The 20,757-nt window shown below is 42.1% G+C and overlaps 1 protein-coding gene across 1 annotated transcript in view; it reads right to left on the bottom strand.

The window, feature by feature from the left end:
- tmtc2b (transmembrane O-mannosyltransferase targeting cadherins 2b) overlaps window positions 1-20,757 on the bottom strand; it is a 93,067-nt gene that overhangs the window by 52,234 nt on the left and 20,076 nt on the right. The window contains exon 2 of the mRNA XM_053884779.1: window positions 1,990-2,566. Within this exon, the coding sequence (XP_053740754.1) occupies window positions 1,990-2,566 (577 nt within the window). The remainder of the gene's footprint in view (window positions 1-1,989; window positions 2,567-20,757) is intronic.

Here is a 20,757-nt window from a genome sequence, read left to right as displayed (position 1 = left end):
GGCACTCGTAAACCATCTATTTTTCTTTATCCCAGTTGACCCTGATTTCTCCTTGTCAGATTCTGTTTCATAAAATGTTGCCTTCAGTGAAGACATGCCAAAAAAAAAGGAGGCGATCATTGGCTTTTTAATGCCTTTTGTGTCAGATCAGTGTTCACCTCTGGTCATATTTACACAGATGGGGAAAATTGTTTCTGTCACATAGACATGGTAGAAAGCTGCTCCGGGGACTGCATCACTGGATTTCTCTGCCTTTTGTGGACATCAGGATCAGAATCGAGTCTGTGCCGTCGGACACACTGAACGTTAGCTTAACACAGGACTCAAGGTAATTTATCATAAGTAATATCAAGAAATGAAGTATCCCAAAAGCATTTTTTTAAATACACTTGTTGGGCCAGATAGTCTCATTCAATTCCAGGAAATGATAAGCAGCCCATTTATGAATTGTGGCCTAGAAATCCCTTGTGATTCCTCAATCAGAATTTCGTAAAGAGGCGGAAAATGAAAGAACTGCCTTCCTCCTTATCATATCTTTCCGTGCGCAAAGAGCCACGGACAATCACCTGGCAACAGCAGTGAACCCTTGGAGGCAAACAATAATCACTCATGACAAACTGTCTGCACACTATTTATATCATTATCTTTTATGAAGCCATTATTCTCTTTATATAACCATTGCTCAGAGGTAATGAGCGACCAACTCCCCGTTTAAACTATACATTTCATTCAATTGCCTTCGTAATGAGACGATTGCTGTTTTGGCTAGTGGTATTGTTAACATAAAAATGGTGGAAACAAAACAAAAAAGACACAAAGGTGATCTACCAAAGCACGGTTGCTTTGTACCACAAACTGATTTTAATGTACCAACTTGTTTCCGAATCATGGGTATTGGTTAATGAAGCTCTTAGTCCTGACTAATGTTTGCCACATCAACCCTCATAGACACATATATACCTATTTCCACAGTAAACATGAAGAGCCTCGTTAAGTTATTACGGCCCAGATCTGTGAAACTGACTGAGGGTCCACTCTTTGCGTCTCTTTCATATATTATTTAATCTTAGGACTTGTTATAGTCCTTTTCAGACTGAACTTTCAAGCTTGACTATCATCTCGCTAGGGTATGTTGTATTGTACTTGTAAACTGCTTTAAAAAATGTAATAATTTCCATCACTCTCTCTCTGGTGATTCACCACCCAAAAAAATGGGATAGTACTCTGGTAGCATCTGCCCTGGCCACATCTGTGACTGGTCATCCTGGTCAGTGGGTTTTACCTGTAAAGTATAGGTACAAGGTACTTGGACTTTCACATTGGTAACAAGGAGTCGCAGCTCGCATAAAAGATCTACCCATGGAGCACAAAGCAGCGGAGTGAATGGCAGAAGAAGACATGATGGACAAAGAATAATGAAATAAAAAAGACACTGATTTGAAACTACAAAGTCATCCTCATTGGTTTTGCATTGAAATTCTGCTCTTTTAGGTGCCAAGTCAGTACAAAATCTGGCTCAATACCTAAAATATTAATGCCTATTGCCTATAATATTACCATGACAATATGACAAACGAAGTGCATCTTTACAGGCGTATTTACTCTAGAAACTCTGACCTAGATACAGCAGGGGATACAGCATTCACCCTTTCATTTCAGAATCAGAATTTAATTTATTGCCATGGTCAGTGGGGAGCCCTTTGCTAGCTTCTTTTAGATAAGTTTACTTTTCAACTGTCACGTACAGTGAAGCTCAGGGTGGCTTTTTCACATACGGACAATGAAAAGTATTCTATTTTTAATCTTGTTTTCGACATGCGTTTCCTTAAATGTCATAGAAAAGACAACAATGTGATCTGAATGACACAGCTGTGCAAACACAGGGATATTTTGTTTCCTAATCATGCCGTCCTGGGCGCCGAAACACAAAACAAAGGCAGAAAGCAACACCATTTTCTTTTTGTACTGACAGAAAAAAATATGCTTTACCTTGTAGAGGAGCATCAGGACCTGTCGAAGCTTAAGTCTGTGGAAAACGCAGACATCATATAAAGCTGATACGGCCAGCACTGTCACCCCGAGCTCCTTCCACAGCATGCTGCAAGCCGCGCAGCAGAGGCTTCCCAGCAACCACGCAGCAGGCCGCCAGGGCCCACCATGGTCTCTCAGCTTACAGTGTTGGATGTAGCACAGCAGGGACAACAGGAAAAACAGCGCTGCGCCTTCATCTGCCCGACCCACAATTCCTGCCACCGCCTCAGTGTGTATAGGATGTGAGGCGAAGACCAGGCCGGCCAGCAGGCTCCACACGCCTCGGCCGAGCAGCAAGTGAGCCAGTGAGGTAAAGAGTGATGTCACGGCGGCGTGGAGAACGATGTTGACAAGGTGGTAGCCCCAGGGATCCAGCCCACCAGCAGCGTGGTTGAGGCGGAATGACAGAGTGCAGAGAGGCCGATAAGACTTGTGGCTGCCGCTGTGAGTGAGCAGGGTGCCCCAGAAGTCATCATAGAAGATGTTGGTCCAGGGGGTTTCTGGGAGAAGGTCCTGGTTGGTCTTGATTGCACGGCTGCAAAAATTGAAACAGAAGAGACAGAAATTAGCATAACATTATTTCTCTGGCTATTAACATTCACCGTTCAGCTCTTTTGTTTGAATCATTGTGGGTTGGTTTCAGCATCATGTTCGTAATACACATTCTATTCTAGTCAAACACTGTCTGGTCACAGAGTCATAAGCAGACTAAACTATGGTTCCATTTTCTACGGACTGAGTGGCAAAAAAATACTAAAATCCTCAGCTCGACTTGACAAACTGTGATAAAGTTTCGGGTCAAAGAGCATACCACTTGAATGCATTAGCAAACATTGGCGCTTTTGTTGATTCAATGCGCTTGTCACCACTTGACACATTTCGTAAACATTCTTCTACCAAAAGTAACTGTTTATAGATGTTTATTCCTGGTGGAGCTTAACATTCTTAGCTCAAGATGCACATCTATTTTTTTAGCCGGCAGAAAATACATCTTGGCTCGACGACTTTGCAGGCAACAAGGATTGCGGTCGAGAGCCGTTTACAAACAGAAAATGAGATACCAAGTCATTTTGACCATGGGTCCCATAGCTCTGGCCTGGGGAATGAAGTGAGAGTGACACACCCGTGACCACAACCCGGTACAGACAAGCAGCAGGGGAATGAGTCTCGCATGGCACATTTCTAATGAGGGTGCGCTTGGGAAGTACAGAGCTTAGTGAGTACTGAGTGAGCAGGAGTCGCCTCGGGGATGGAGCTCCATGACCCATCCTAATGTAGCTACATCAGTCACAAGCTGTGCATGAGTCATTTGCTGGGGGGGATGGCCAACAAGGGTCAATGGCAGCAATAACAATGGCACGTTCCTCCCAACAGGGGTCCTTCCATGTTTTATCCATCTTCATTGGCTAACAACAAGGTGTCGACATGCCGCTGTACTTCTGAGACGGAGGCGCTGTGAGTTTGAAGGCAACAGAATGAGCCTCATTAGAGACAAGGGGGTGCCAACAGCAAAAACAGAGGTGCCATAATGAGGCATGACAGATGGGACATGACGTGATGACACGCCAAATGCAGGCAGATTCCACTTGTAATGTTTCCTTACTGCAATTAACACACCCAATTAGCTCATGGAGCGATGGTGCCGCCGCAGTACACAAGGAGGTGATTTAAGGCCAACAGCGTGGATTTATTTATTGGCTCTCAGCTTGATCGAAATTCAAATAAAGTTGAAACTCTAAAACTGTATTGTATGTAAGAAGATAAAGGGCATTTGTAGACCAAGTTCATTATTTTTTACAAAGAAATAACACTGTAATATTCCTGAGGCTGGATAGATTTTTTTAGTAAAAAGTATCATAAAAAATGAAAAATAAGTGCACAAAAAAGCACATATTGAATTGAATACAGCAGTAAATATTAAACAGATGCAATTAGTACCTTAACTGCTACAGTTCTAGTGAACAATATACAAATAAACAAGAAGTAGGAGAGTATTTACGGTGTATTTATCCTAACAACTAACCTTAAGTCAGTTGAAAAAAATGCCACATGTACTGCTCAGAAACACTATTTTTGTGCTATTCGAATAGGTCTGTCAGGTCTTGAAAATGAAATTGTTGGTGCTTCACTCATATCTGATGTTTAATGTCAACTGGGTCGGCCAAGTTTTTGCGGATCAAGCACAACAATTTGTCTGGCTAAATGCCAAGGCTAATGTGCGGCCAGCAGCTCTCAGGCAGATTGGTGTTATCTTGGTGCGAACCACAAAATAAACCCGCTCGCGCAAAGAACAGCGTCGAGACACAAGTCTGTGACGGACTGAAGAGAAATACCACCTGGCCTGGGGATGTTGGACGGGGCAGCGCAGCCATCAGCGAGGATATCATAGAAATGCTTCAGATGTCAGCGCACAGATGATTAGGTTTCTTCGGTCGGCCAGACCCAGACTCCCATCCTCCACCAGCAGGATTAAGAAGCGGGAGTCTTCTTTCTACTTCATGACTCAGATATGCCAGTTTATTTTCTCAGCCTCATTTGTCAAGTGAGATTGTTATTCCACCACAAGATGCTCATATACGAGGCATTATGGTTCAATTACATCTTAAAGTAATTTTGGAGGCAAGTGCATTTTTTTTTCTTTTCCATTGCACATTGCGGTGCGGCGAGTGGAGCTAGATACATTATATATTGCCACAAAACCGCACGCCTTCTCTGGCAGGAAAGCAGACAAAAGAGTGTGCCAGTTGAATTTTGACTCCACAGTTCCCTACTACGAGCGCTACTTCTCGGATTGTCTCTTACTTGTATGACAAGAAGGAGGCACACAAAAAGAGCCACTTGCAGTAGACATACATATATATGTAGGGAACATGTGGGGTGCAAGAAAAACAACATGCCTCATAATAAACAGTTATGCTTCAATACATTTGCATCATTACTCTCAAATGCTGATCTTTGATCCATGACATTCCAAGGAGCTCACACTTAAGTGTCCCTAAATGCCCAGTCAGATTGAGTTTCTCCTGCTGGCCAGTGCAGCCGGAGCTGCGAGGGCATCGCTGCTTTTCCAACTGGGAGCACATTCCTCCCCCAACGCTCATGGACTCCCACAGGAAAAAAAGGATCATGTAGCCACTAACAAGAAAAGCTCCAGTGAAACTCCTCTACCTCTCATCATTGAAGCTCAGTCAACCCCTCCCTCGCTCCCCATCTTCAACCACTCATCCGTCGCAGCGCCATAGTTTCACTTGGGACTTCCACTCGTCCCTTTTCTGCGACTCAACAGTTCCTAGGATAATAACAAGCCAGAATGTAGATGCAGTCTCTCCACCTGATTCGTGGTTGGGATTTCTTCCAGTTGGGTTAAAGTGGAAAGCCTCCAAAGGAAGATAACCTGGGGACATCCTGAACAACCTCAACCTGCTACACTCTGATGACAAGACACTCTTTGTGGTTACATTTTTGATGAACAAAAATGAAGAATATAAATCATTGAGCATAGGGATTTGATAATGTGTAATGTGCGTGAGAAGCATTTAGTGAAGTTTCTGAGACCCGCTGTGTTTAAATACAAAACTTCATGTAAAACTGGTCATACAGCACATGAGTGCACTGCAGAGTAGATGGAAACAAAGGCGTACATATCGACACTAATATTGGTTGTAAAGCGAACTTTCACCTTGATCTCACTCAAAACATAGCTTTGCATTTTTCACACAAACAAAGCACTCTATTATGTGTGCAAGCCCTTTTGAGAACGAGGACGCCGTGTTCGTCCAAGCGTTGAGAGGTGATGAAATTGCGGTTTATAACAGCGCTGCAACAACTAGTCAACAGTCACAGACCGGTTCATTGGTCGACTAGTAGGGACGCCATCGCTCACTTAGGGCAATGTGCTGTAAGAGAAGTAAGGGATGAGGCTACTAGACCATCGCGACCCATAATTTATAAAGTATGGGACCAATTCAAAGGCGCAAACCTATCACATGGCACTTGTTATATTTGTTTTATAAAGTTTCAAAACAACATTTAACACTGAGCAACACTTTGCATTTCATTATTTATTTAAATTAAGATCGACACTTCATAAAGGAAGTCTCTGTTGCAGTCATCTGTTGCAGCCCTAGTTTGTGAATATCAATATCACACAAAGCAATTATCCACTGTATTGTTTATTTAAACACTAATGAAGCGTGTTATTGCTACAACGTTTTGTAATAGTAGAAGCATGAGCTGTCATAACACGTTAGAGGCCTTTGATTCGAGTTAATAATAAAAGCATGTCAACATAAATAGCTTAAAAGAAGCATAGGTTACACCATAGAAAACACTACAAGAATGTAAACAAGAATGTTTAAAGTTTTAAATTGACAAAAATACACGGAAAAATATGTTGGTGACCCTTCAAACAAAATGTAGCAATGTGGTATGGCAGCAACATTAAACACATCGAAATTTCATCGCTCTGAAAGGAAAAATAGACGGATGGAAGTCAGGAGAAGGTGATAGGAGATCTGCCAGCTGCTTGTCACCAACCAGATTTAATATCAGAGCAGAGGGCTGTTATTTTTAGACGGCCAGCGGAGACACTGGGATAGCCCGTGCAGCGTATCCGGACAGATCCTTTTGTCTAATGTTTCCTCCCGTGGGCGCCATGGCAGCTCATTAATAACTCTTTCCCTAAAACAAGGGGTCTTATTTTTTGAAGAAAAGAAGGTCTCATCCTGTTATTTTTACCCACCGAATCTCCATTTATAAACCTTACGGTGACATACGGTGATCTATCGAATTCCTTCAGAGGTGAACGAAATTGTACCAAAGTAAGGTAGATAGATAGATAGATAGATAGATAGATAGATAGATAGATAGATAGATAGATAGATAGATAGATAGATAGATAGATAGATAGATAGATAGATAGATAGATAGATAGATAGATAGATAGATAGATAGATAGATAGATAGATAGATGGATGGATGGATGGATGGATGGATGGATGGATGGATGGATGGATGGATGGATGGATGGATGGATGGATGGATGGATGGATGGATGGATGGATAGATGGATAGATAGATAGATAGATAGATAGATAGATGGATGATAGATAGATAGATAGATAGATAGATGGATAGATAGATAGATAGATGGATAGATGGATAGATAGATAGATAGATAGATAGGTTTGTGTTATTGTTTACTCCAACTAAAACATCTGGTGACTCCCACAATCGGGCCCCGATTGTGACATCACCTACCGCAACCAGAACAAATTTAATAAGAGCTGGCTAAGTTCTCATTGAACCATTGCTGTACTGAGGAACACAGCTACACAACACGAATCTTTGCGTTCATTAGGCCGCCATAATCAATGACTCAGCATCAAAGTTTCACATTGCTTTTTCACGACACAAAATCAGCATAATGAATAAAATATGACTGACGGGGATGGTGCGGATCAAGAGGACGATCAGTTGTGGTGAAGCTCACTGGAGTCAACACAAACCACAAAGAGTCTCTTACAGCTGTTTTGTGCCCCGTTTACCATTTTTGGTTATTAGATTAGTGAATTGAACCCAGCAGCCTTTAGGATCACTGGGATGCTCGATGGGTGTATTTTTTTTTGGAGTAAAGTAGCTCAATATGTGCGGTGTTTGTACTTTTTAAAGGCCCATGTAACCATGTTGTACAGATAAAAAAAAGAATGTGTGGAGTTTGGTGTTGTTTGTACTTTTTAAAGGGCCATGTAACCATGTTGTACAGATAAAAAAAAGAAAGTTAAAAATGGAAAATAATGAAATTAACCTATCATATAGTGATTATGTAGTGAAAAAAAAGAAAAATGACATTTAAAAAGGTGGCATATGCATTTTATATATATTGTAAATATGGCCTACATATCACACAGCTGTTACGTCTAAAAAATAGCCTATTCCCCCAGGACAAACATTTGCATTGCTCCGTTGGCGCAATGTCACTCTCTGGCTCCATTCATGGCCCAGTAGTCAAGCAAACACCAGGACACTGAGACACTGAGTCTGGAGCAGAGCAAGCTCATCCAGCGTTTGCAGTGTGTTTCAGCCCAGTGAATACCTCGCCTGCTGCCTAGCATCCCCGATCAGCCCCCCACTATTGTGAGGGGATGGGCAACAACATTCGCCATGATCTGAATTCTGAGCAGTAGCTAACCAGGAAGTCAGCGAGCCAAATAGTGAGGTAGATCTCCATTCAGGGGTCCAGTCTGGCATGGAGTCACGACGGAACAGCTTTGCATCACATGGTTCAATGCTGCCGAGGCCTGCTGGAACCTCAGATGCCCAGAAAAGGCCTTCAGGCCACTGACACGTTACATCAAGATGTCTAAGAGTCGCTAATCCAACAAGAAGGCAGAAGGCAACGTTTCGCAGCGAACTCTCTCATACTGTAAATAAAAGCATAACTCGTCAGTGTAAATAATAAAAGCTTCAATGTTTGATTAAATCTTTAAAGCTTGCCAGAGTCGCATAATAAAACATGTTTCATGTAAGAATCAGTACCAGGTGCAAGAGACAATTACCAGAGGGCGATTTAGAGGCAGATTATTACATCCAATAAATCTGTCAGTGTGTGTGCTGCTACAGCAAGATAAACCCACATCCTTCTCCTCAGGACTGACGGATATTTGTAATTCTGATAGGGCTACTTGAGTCTTGACTTTATTGGGGGGGATGGCTGCAGGGAATCCCAGCCCTCCACTAGCCGGAGTGGAAAGCTGGGAGGAATGAAAAGCACTCCTCCCTTCATGTCTATGGGCTTTTATTGGGAACAGCAGAGTGCAGAGAAACACCGTGGTAGTTTTAAAAGTGGATACAGGACTACAAAATTACATCGATTAAGTCAACACAATTTTGGAGGGAAGGAAACTTTTAAGTTGCCTGAATATCTCTGTTTGAGCACAAACCAGCCAAATAGCCAGCGATCACATGGGCAGATAGAATTAACGGAAGCCGACGTTGACCTGGTCGGAAAGAGGCAAATAGTTAGTTTGATATATTTCCTAGATATTTTCCATGATGACTGGTTTTACACAGGACAGTCAGGAATCTCAAACTATTGCTGTCAAGCTGTTATTATCACAAACTTCTAGACAATTCAACGTTCTCCAGTGAGTGTCCTCACTGTCACCTATGTGACCACCGATGTCCTTTACGGAAGTGGGGTGGAGAGAAACTGCACTCATTTGTTCCCAAAATAGCCAAAGTAAATGCTCATGCTGAAAAGTTACGGAAGAGAAAACAGGAACTCGACCAAACAAGAGCCCAGACCAGAGTAGAACTGATGACCTCTAAAGATGCTGAAACATGGGTTGTTTCTACTGGACTTGCAAGTAACTGTCAACACAGTTGGTTTCCATTACTGTATTGTATTACAACATGTGGGGATTTTTTTTGTCTTCACTTCCAACTGAAAGGAAAGCGAAACAACTGCTCACGAGTTGCATGATCCAACAATGTTTACACAACAGTCGCCCTTGTATCTTTGCACGTTCTTGTTTAATTTCTCTTCACTCTGTGAACAGCGTTCTGAAACGATGCCTTGGTCACGTTCCCTGCAGGCATGTGGCTAACTGGGTGGTATATATTAACACCTGTGACCTGATCTGCAATATATGATCAGGTCTTAAATACACAATCAACATCAGCGTTCCACCAAACTTGTGCTTTCACTGAGGCCACCTGCTCTGCACGGTCAAGAGGTCAGTATAAACAACCTGGACCCACAGAAAAAGAAGCAGAGATCGATTAACTGCACCACTGGCTCAATAGCACTTTGACCTTTAAGCCACTATCCACATTCCAGTGCGCTCACCATGGCTGATGCATGCAAATTCTATTGCAATGCATTGCACATATCGACTCCAGCAAGGGATTGAGTCATACAAACACATGTAATGGATGTAGACATCCGTGGAAAGCAGGAGAAGAGATAAAGGCGAGGAGACGCAGGGATGCACTTTAAAAAGAACACATATTTTATACTGATATTTAAACCCTCCAAGATTAATTAATCAGTTCTGTCGGCGGCTTAGACTTAATGAGGTCATAAGCGAACATTTGTCATCAACATTCTGCATGGGTGGAAACATTTTGACATATTGAGAAAGTGTCTTTGAACACCGCTCAGGTTTTCAAGAAAATAACGTCGCCAATATATTAGTGCGAACTTATCTTCCGTTTGCACTGTCTGCATCAGATAAGTTTTCTCCAAGTGCTTGCAAAACAGACTGTCAACGCTTGGTCTTATTCAGGATGTGAAACATACTCTGGAAAAAAATAGAAAATAATGTCTTTCTGCTGTTTTATCTCTGAGCTACCTGGATATTCTGACTAATCTGGCTCGTCTGCCTGCCTCTTCTTTTTATAAACGTCAAAGCAAACAATGAAATAAAGTGTTTTTCTTCACCACCACTATTATTACATCATTGACACAAGTCAAGCTCTTCCATTTAAGTCTGGTTTTCAACTAAACGGACAAATTCAATTTTCAATTAAGGCTTCTAAGTGGAGTAGAAAATGACCTGATCTGGGTGTATTAAATAAACGTCACAGCCAAACAAGAGCGAAGAAGAGAGTCTTTGTCTTCAAGCTGATTGTAGCGCTTGTTTCCACTCAGAGTGACCCATGTCTAATGTCGTGGTAGTCACCCTGGCTCTGCAAGAGGGGGCCGCGCCACAGTCGTCTTGCCGACCACTCATCTCAACAGGAGAGCTTTTGTCACGGTCTGACCTCACTGGCCGAACGGTTGTAAATTTGTTTGATTTGTTCCTCCTCTCTTATTTAGATTGCTTCTCTTTCACATGGTTTGACCAGTGCAGGGGCGCCTCTTCCGGGGATTGCGGTTGCGCCACATGCAAGATCCGTCCTTCCCAGTTTAGTTGTGGCTGACCCGCCAAGACCCAAACCAGATGGCGGGGAGCAGAAGAGTGGGATGGACTAATTGTATTCAAGCCAGATCTTTCATACTAACTCCCAAGGAATGAAAGGATAGCCTGTCTAGTGTTTTGCCATTCTTCTTCCCAAACCTTTTTTGCATGGCTGGGCTTTAAGAGACGATCTCAGCAGAGGCCTCTGTTCATTGATGTTTATTGCGTGGGGCTTAAGTGCAGGAAGAACATTTGAGAACGCTACTAGAGCAGAAGGAATAGACATATTTAGTGCAGAGATCATCTTATACCCAGCATCTGAAACAGCTGGGTTTTGTCCCACTTTCCCTTCAGGCAACGGAATATAAGGGAGCTTCCGTTTTGCAAGAAGGCCATGGAGGCAATTTTCTTAAAACTCCAACCTGTCAATCAAACACAATGCATAGAGTAGTGTCAGAACGAAATGAGCAGTCATTTTGAAAATGCGATTGCTTTCATGGCACGTCATGGTACTTTGCATGATTATATTTGCACCACTGAGCAGAGAGATATTTTAAGTGATTTATTCAAATGTAGTGCTTGTCTTAAGGGCCTTTCTTGCCATGGTATCAAGGATCATAGAATGATACAGATTTGTTGAATGACGCATAACAAAAAAAGAGATTTTCTCATACCTCATCGTGTAACATTTCATGATAGTGATTTGCAAAAAATCTGGTAGTTAGTTCCAACAGTTGTCGTCACAGATTAACTCCCTGTTGACGCCAGTGCTTAAGGAAGTGTCCTGTAATCAAGCCAAGTATCTTCTTTGTCATGTTTCTAACATTTAAGCTACAATGAAAATATCATTAGAATCGAGGTTATCGTTTCTAATTGCAGCTTTTAAATAACTTGTATTAAACTCAAGGTCCATATCGGCCTTTACAATTTACAGGCGCAATAAATAAATACATGGAAACAAGCTTAAGGCTTAAATGAGAGCTGCCATGACTTCAGAAAAAATATCTCTTTTTATTGATAAAATCTCATGTGATCAAACATATTGAAACTGAAGTCGGTTGCAGAGGGAACATTCCAGCCAGGCTTATAGTGTCAGACCGTGTGAGGACGACTGCAGATGGGAGAGAGATCTACTCCTCATGATTAGAAAGTAGGGTTTCTATAGTAACCAATTCAGTAAATGTCAAAACTTTCCCCAATCGCCTCTTCATGGGCCGCGTTTTGTACTGTTTTCTTTGGTGAGGGGAGGGCTACGCCACAGTCACCATAAAATCCTGGTGGAAACAATGAAATACAGTGGTACCTCGGTTCTCGACCACAATCCGTTCCAGGCAGCTGTTTGAGAAGTGATTTGTTCGAAATCTGAATCGATTTTTCTCATTACAATGAATGGGAAAAGAAATAATGCGTTCCAAGCCTTAAAATAGTCTTTTGTAGGAGTGAATGTAGAGTGTCTGCTGCAGGTGCGCTGTTCCTCTATGTGTGTGGCCGCTGCATGTGGGAGGGGTTGCCGAGTGAGTGACGTCTCTCCAGAAGTGAAGAGGTGCCCGGTGCGTGTCCAGCTCTGAATGTGCGCTTCTGCGCAGTTGGGCTGTGACAAAGTCATAAACCAAGTCACGCTCTGTCCCAGACTCGCCTCATCCCTGTCCGAGCTCCAGCCCGCAACAGGACATCAAACCCTGGAGTGAGCGCTCCAGCCTCGGAGGTGTGGAGAGCGAGCACCTCCCCTGTGACACTCTGCCACGGTCCAGTGCGGAGACAGGAAAGGTTTTACACCTCAATATGAAGAAAAAACAGTCAGTAAATGTAGCTAACGGGACACGTCTGCATACAGAGGCAGCGTTATACACAATAACAAAGCACGTCGTGGGTCAGCTGGTCGGTTCACGCACGTTCCCGCTTTTTCCAGGGGTGTTTTTTCTGGATTTTCGTTCGAAATCCGAAGCAAAAAAATCTCAAAATTTTTGTTTGAATTCGGGACGTTCGAAAACCGAGGTACCACTGTACATGTAGCTGAAACCAGTTTCTAAAACTAATTTGAAGCGTAAGGTCACGAAAGTAGGTCGACAACAAAGCATGTCAACATCGTGACCAACAAATAATAGTGATCAAGCTTCGTCCTTTGACAGGCAAGCAAGGAGATCATTCATTATTAATCCGAAACTCCTAAAAACTGCTCCAGGTAGAAGACAATTCAATGAAAGATGTGTGGGTTTCAAGGAGAAAACCAAAATGCCCCCAGTGTTATGAGTCTGTGGTAAGGCAAGACAATGTATGTGTTTTGAATCTAGCCACATCATTTAAAGCCTGTTCAATAAACATGAACTTTGTTTGGTCCAGGACGACACCTCTGTTGAACATCCCAGAGAAATAAACATGGTCTGTAGCGTGTCAGGATCCAGCGCGCATTAATACCCTCTACTAATTACAGCATAATTAACAGCGCTAAACTCAACACACTGGCTCAACTTGGACACCACTGGCCAGCATTACAAAAGAGTTCTAAAGACTGAACAACAACAACAACACAGAAAGTTGGCTCCTCCTGTCATTAGCTTAATAGACCTTAAGAACTAAATATTGAGCTTCTATCTCTTTGCCACGAGGAAGCAATAAGGTCACAGCAGGAAGGATTATTTTGTAAACTGGGACACACACACACACACACACACACTTAAGTCCAAGGATGATTAAATTAATGAATGGTAGCATTCAAGGATGCCGCTCCAAGTGAACTCATTAGATACTATCACAACAGACTAGTGTTCTCACGCCGCTCTAAACTCAGCCATACTCTTTAAACTCCCTCAGTTGGGCTCCGGTTGCAAGCTTTAATCCAAGGCACATGTGGCCACCGAAACAGAGCTGGAGAGCGCCCAAATGAGTCCGTGGAGGCTGTCATTGGTAACACGGCGGGACAGGACTTTGGGGGTAGTTCAGAGCACGACAACTCTTTTCTATGACATGTTGGACTGACTCCGCCGTGCAATCTGATATTCCTGCGTCATTAACTCCAGCTTGATAGTCAGGGCCAATTTCAACTTAGATGAGATTATTTCACAAATGAAACACAGCCTTTGAGCAAAGATGAACAGAACAAGTTCGTATGAACAGGATTTCCAGGTCTGGTGGGAGCAAGGACTTGAATTTAGCATTGCAGATTAAAATAGAGAACCAACCATGAACTGTGACCGTCCTTGCTAAATAGGCTTCTCATATCTTCATGAATTTAGAGGGAAAAATGCCTATAAACATAGCAAAACAGAACATAATCATGAACCAAATGTATCAGTACTTCATTGATTTATAAAGACACTGACAAAAAAAACTGTAGCCCTCAACATACAACGCAGAATTCTGACACCTTGGGAGTGAGAATGTGTCGAAAAAAATCTGTCATTATCATGTTTGTTGTCATACAGAAGCTTGTTTTTTTTTTTCTAGATCATTTTCTTCCTTTGTCTCTCTCAATACAGGATACCACAGTTTTAAAGGCTTCGACTCTTGGATTCTGCATTTGCTTCATGGAAAGTAACATAATATGCTAAATGGCCCTGATGCAGCAAAAGTGAAAGGCATTGTTTGAAAACAAAGGCTTACATGTAATGACAAAACCACAAATGCAACAATAGACTTGCCGCAGCAACCTCATATGAGAGAGATAATTGATTGAAAGCACTTTTATCATCTGCAGACTGTCAGCTCATATTGATTTAGCATTACAACACACTCAAGCCCACTTGTTTGTTTATGCCTGGTGTATAATCTTGGTGCGGTAACTAAAGCGGGCTCTTCAGCGCGGTCCCTAGCAATGAGCGCACAACTCATCGGGAGTCATTTTGCATCAGCGAAACATTCATATTGTCCCAAATCTCTGACATTATCTAAACCTCAGTGCCACCAGTCATTCAAAAAAAACAATGGAACGACACTGCTGATGGGGTTGGATTTGAAAATCCCATTTTATGGGACAAAAACCCTTCCAATACACAACCACAGATGTTTGAGGGCATTCTTAACCCCACATAATACATGGAAGCTATAAAATGCATTTCAAGAGCCTAAAAACAAAACGCTGAAATAATAAATGGTCGACACGAAAAGCTTTGTGAATCCTCTAAACGAACACAGAAATATCCACTACAGGGAATTTTGTTTCCTGCAGAGTTGTGTTATTAAAACCGCCTTGTGAAAATCTTTGCCCAGAGAGTTTCTCTCACCAGTCGCTATGATTAACACAATATTTGTCAGCGAACTGTCAGATGACGCAACCAGCTTCAACTCAATGCTTCATCTGTGCAGAGTAATGACGATCAACACAAAAGGAAGGAGGTAGAATAAGATGGATGGCAGAGTAAATGTTGATTTGCAAGTTAATTAGCCGGCATCATTACTTTAAAACGCCTTGGGATGAATTGAATGCCTTCACTTAGCAAGGTGAGCAGTAATCAATACACTCTGTAAAGGGCCCTCTTCCGAGAGCCGACATCACACACCAACAATCTATACTTCCCTTCCCTTCCTTGTATGGCTTGTCGAACAGACTCCCTCTTTTTTCTGCTGCGTTCAGGCAACGCAACGTTCAATCAATGAGAAATACAATAAACACTGTATTTCCTGCAGAAAAGAATCTTGCTAACCTCCCAACAATTTTAGCCTCCCTCCAATGAATGTAATGTAATGAGTGTAATTTCATCATAAACTCTGTGAGGAGCTGTAATAAAACAACCAATATCTTGCGTCTTTCCGCACCTCCTTGCTTGGGATAGAGTTGCATTCACTGCATTTCTGGAATACTTGTCGCTAGCATAATGTCGTGGACGTGAACAAAAAAGCCAGAGTGGATGGGGAGGAATCCGTATTCTGGATCCAGAGACAAAGGCCCCAACTGAGCTCAGGCCAAGTAAAAGGGCGAGGACAAAAGACTGAGAAGAGGGTGTACTGTGGGCGTGTCGGAGGGAGCAGAGGCAGAGCAAGGCCTTGTGCCCATGCACCGAAGCCCTACTGACGGTGAGCTGCGAGGCGCATGTGTGGTCCATTATCACACCCAGGAAGACCGCACCTCCCGCAATAGTTAGACGGATGCCCCCTTGCTGATTACCCCGAACTCTGCTAAGGAAAGCTGAAGAAAACAAAAGCACCAGCCCCACAGGGAGAGACCACTGAAAAGGTCGTAGCCTTCATGAGTGTACTCTTCTTCACGGGAGGACAATGGAGCTGACAGGTGCTGGAAGAGGACAGAAAGGAGTACTGAGTGGAAGACAGGAGATGGATGGGTTTAGACAGAGAGCACAGGACGGAGAAAGACAAAAAGCAGAACCATCTTAAGAGGTAATTGGCCTCCTGAGAGGGGTACAACTAGGAATTAGTCCTGCATTCAAGTTGGATAATCCATCGACAAGCGAAACATATTCTTCACAAGTCTTTGTTACACGGCTGTGTGGGCTTAGACAAAAGGTTACTTGTGCTCAGGAAAGGCGTATGTACATACAATGGTACAATTCAACAGTAGCGCAACTGCTGTCCCTTTTGAAAAGGATTATTTAATGTATTGTTTTTATTTGATGGTCAGACAATGAAATGTTACGTTTAATATGAATAACGGGCTAAGAATGAGCAGTGAAAAGTAATAACTGATAAAGATTTTGAATCTGATGTTAATATCGAAAGATTCTGAATTATACTTTTCAGTCAAAACCACTCCACTGGATCTATCTTCTGCCTGTGTGTCAGCCTGACTGAAAGCCTGATGATAAACCCCAACCGATTCAACAAAGATGTCAATACGACCACGCTCACACGCTCAAGCAGGAGCACTTGTCATAACACAGGAAAAAAGCTGTGACTCATCCGCCTGTTTACTCATTTGTCTTCATTCAATATGACTGAGAATTCCGCAGCTCTGTGGAGCAGGAAACAGATGGAGTCTCATCCTTCATCAGATCAAGAACCTGCAGGGCAGTTTAGACCCTTCATGTTCAGAGTCTGCAAACATGCGACTTGTGTCTCGCGTCAGCTGACGACTGCCCTCTTTCCACGTCAGTCGCCTTAAGGGGGGGAAGGGAATTGGAAGTGTCTCAGGAAACGTTCCTGGAGGAATTGGGGTCAGCGGAGAAGTGTAAGTGACCTCACTGATGCTTAGGATCAGAGATCAGGGTTGAATAGAGGGAAGGAGAAGGAGAACATGCTTGGTCAGTCTTTCATGGCTCTAGCACAAGAGGCTGCATGTTCCACTCTCAGGAAAGATCTGCATCCTGGGATGACACCTCACAAGCCAATCCTTCTAAGGAGGCAAACAAAATGTCATCACACATAGACCAAGAGGAACTTACATGTTAATATTTGTCTGAAAAATAAGTCATTGATCCTGGCACAGAGAAATAAATGAATATAAAGAACGGGAAAAGTTAAATCCAGCATTGCGAATGAAAAGGAGTCATGGTATTCTTTAGCCCAATGCACCGAGGATAGACAATAATAAAGTACAAAGGCACAGCTTTAAAAATATCCTTCAAAGAGGAGGCCTGATGAGTACAAATGAAACAGTTTGCAGAGGCTAAAAGCTGTATTCCACAGAACTGCATATCTCCACCCTCATTAACAACACATGCACAGCACTGAATCCTCAGTTAGTTCATTTCAGACAAACATACATATGTGCTTTGAAGTACAAGACCTGAAATACAGACCTGAAAACATATATTGAGCATAATCTGGATGTGTCATAATGCAGTTTGCTAAACAGCATCCTGTCCAGCACGTTCCGACAAGCAATCTTAAATTCCCATTTCTAATACTTGCCATATGTTGCGACGGTCCATTCTTCCTGTTACTAGCCAACGCAAGCATCAAGCATCATGACACGAGCAACACACCCAGTCCTAAACATCTGAGATGTCTAATTATTAGGGTATTACAAAGCCTTCAGACTGACTTTTATCAAACCTTGCGTGCAATGTTTACCCAAAACCATCTGGATGAAATTGTGACCCATCTGCATCAACAGAAGTGAAGAGAGATTAGAAGATCATCTGGATAGAAAATAATCGGATAAAAGGGCATTTGCACCTTCTGTGTTTTGCTGATTGTTCATCAAGTGCTTGTTTAAAAAGCAGGGACAGCAAACTACTCATATGCAAATGGCCACCCACATAAAAGGTAGTTGGCTAAGTGAAGAAACATCACTTCTGATCAATATTTTGAAAGGCCACATGCTCTTACAGCTGCGGTCTTATTTTCACAGTGAAAACAGACCATGAAATGTTGTTTTTCTTGTTTTTTTTTTTTTTACTGTACTTGCACGCAGTGATACAAGGACATTAACCTCGACTGAGGAACCCTCCTGAGCCTCCAACTCCCCCCCCTCTGGACTGTTTAAATTAACCAGGGATTGTGCTGTATCACACCATCATGACAAGAACATTTAAACAAATTAAGCCGAGCCAGCACACGGTCCACCTGGTCCCTCCAGACCAATACAAGTTGATGACTTCAGCTGTGTTCAGTCTCCTAGCGCTCAGGAAATCTTCACCCTCACCTCCCTCATAGATAAAGACTTGTCACACAGATGTAAACTGAAAAGCAAGATCAAAGAGGTGCTGCCAGGAAACACCGTTGTGGAGGTGAAAGTTTCCCCTGTGCATTTGTCCAACCTGTCATTTCTGGTATGTGCTACTGAATATAATTGGCTCAGAAGCCCTTCACTGGGCTGCATCTCTCCTCGGTCAACACCGCACGCTATCTTTCTAAGAGAGATGTGCGATGAAATATCGCAAGCTTCTTCCGTTAGTCTGGAAATTAGTCCATGAATATGAAAGGGGAGGGAAGTGGGCATATGCCGGTGCTTCGAGGAGCAAGATCGTGTTATGAGTCAGTGGTGCGGGAGGACAGTGACACCTTTTGACATTTCCCATGAAGGGTTGCAACAGCAAGTCAGCCTCGACAACCATAACCCATCTAGCAGAGATTTGATGAGGATATTTACAGGATATTTACCAGAGTCCTATTTGCTTCATTGTTATCACCACTGGTGTTGATTGTCTATGAGAAAAAGCAAATTATTTATATTTATAAGAGCAGGAAAGGAACTCAAACAGGTTTCCAATTTCCTCCAATATTTCGCAAAACATTCAGACTTTTTTGGTTTATTTTTTCTCTAAAAAAACGTACCTTGAGATTAATAGCTCTTGGGACTAGATGTTTTCACTTGCAAATGTATTATTTGCTTAAAAAAACTCATACGGCAGCACTGAAAAACACTTTTGATGAGTTCTATTCCTGCAGGGATCTATGACAGTTTGACCTTCTTCGAGTGTAAATACAACATCAATAAACCAACAAAGAAAGTTTTAGGGTTTTGTTTTTAGATGTTCCTTACAGAGCAGGAGGTCAACTATTATAGCAGGTGGCCTCTTCACTGGCCCCATGATGCACCCCAAACAAACAAACAAACAGCTCTGTTTTAGAGAAACAAAAGAAAACCTCAGACACTGAGGCTTTCGTGCCAAGTTCTTTACATCGGTATATACAGAGAAGTAGATTAGTTGATTTGAGCCATAATCCTTTTGTTGCGAGTCCAGGATTTGTGGGTGAGTTTACTCCAGCAACAGCACAACGACAGAATCAAACAGTTCCTCTGTACCTTCAGTGTCTCTGCTTCCAGTCTCTGACCAAGAAAGGCAAACAAGGAGACATTAAAGTATGCACAGTAAGATAAACCAGAAGCACAATGGCACAGTGACCTACAACACAAAACCATACAGGCATTATTCACTAGCATTCTTTTCTGAGTCAACAGCAGCGACAGCGACGCACAAGAGAAGGGGGCTTCCCTGTACTTTCACCAGTCCATATGACACTCAACATTTTGTATTTTCTCTCATGCACAACAGTGAAACTTATTCATAACAGACAGATCACAATCCCCCACCAATTTTACGGCGAACAAATTAGCAGCTTTGATCAAAAGCAGTCTTATTCCTCTGATTGTTGTGATGGACCACCTGTTAGAAACTCGGCCTAATAAGCTCGAGAGCGGAGACCGCTATGGGGCTGTTCTTTCAAACTGTTCCACTCATCCTGGAGGAATCCGGCTGTAAAATGCACTCTCACTGGGATATCACTTAGAAGAGCTTATAAAATCCACACACACACTGTCTCACAGGCGATTAATCACACAACTTGCACACCAAAACACGCAGACCTAATACGTTCCAACATAAACACATGCGCACAAGGAGAAGAGGAAACTTTCAGCACTGGTCCTGGAGGATTCTAAGGTAGGATTATTAGTGAGGTTGGGTTTTTTTTGGTTGCAGTGTGACAGGCCTCCAAGGAAAATACATTATCACAGTAGGGAATATAAAAAAAAAAAAAAAAAAAACTGCGACTTGACCCAGTTTTGGGATGTTCTGTGCTGAATAATTTTAAGCATGAAAAAGTGGTGTAAAACATTAGCCACAATATTTTATCATGGCACCACTTTTTAAGTATGAATGTCTAAATATTTATGATTCCTTCTTTACACCATTTCAGTCCTAAACAAAAGTAAATTCAAAATAATGCGACCATATGCCACATAAAAACAGAATGTTTATAATTTAAAATATAATTGTAAACATAATAAATACATGTATTGGAGCTTGTTTGTTTTCTATTTTTGTTTTTTTTTTATTATAACATTTTAACACAAAAAAAAGCAAATCATGTATTTCTTCTGATTCATGAATGGCAGAAACCAAGATTTATTAAAAAAAACAAACCATATTTTAAAGAAAAAGAGAAATAAAAATAGAAAAAAATTGCATTTGAAAGGGAAAAAGAT

This window comes from Synchiropus splendidus, chromosome 14 (assembly GCF_027744825.2).
Source record: "Synchiropus splendidus isolate RoL2022-P1 chromosome 14, RoL_Sspl_1.0, whole genome shotgun sequence".
Lineage (NCBI taxonomy): Eukaryota > Metazoa > Chordata > Actinopteri > Syngnathiformes > Callionymidae > Synchiropus > Synchiropus splendidus.
This window is presented reverse-complemented; position numbering and strand designations above follow the sequence as displayed.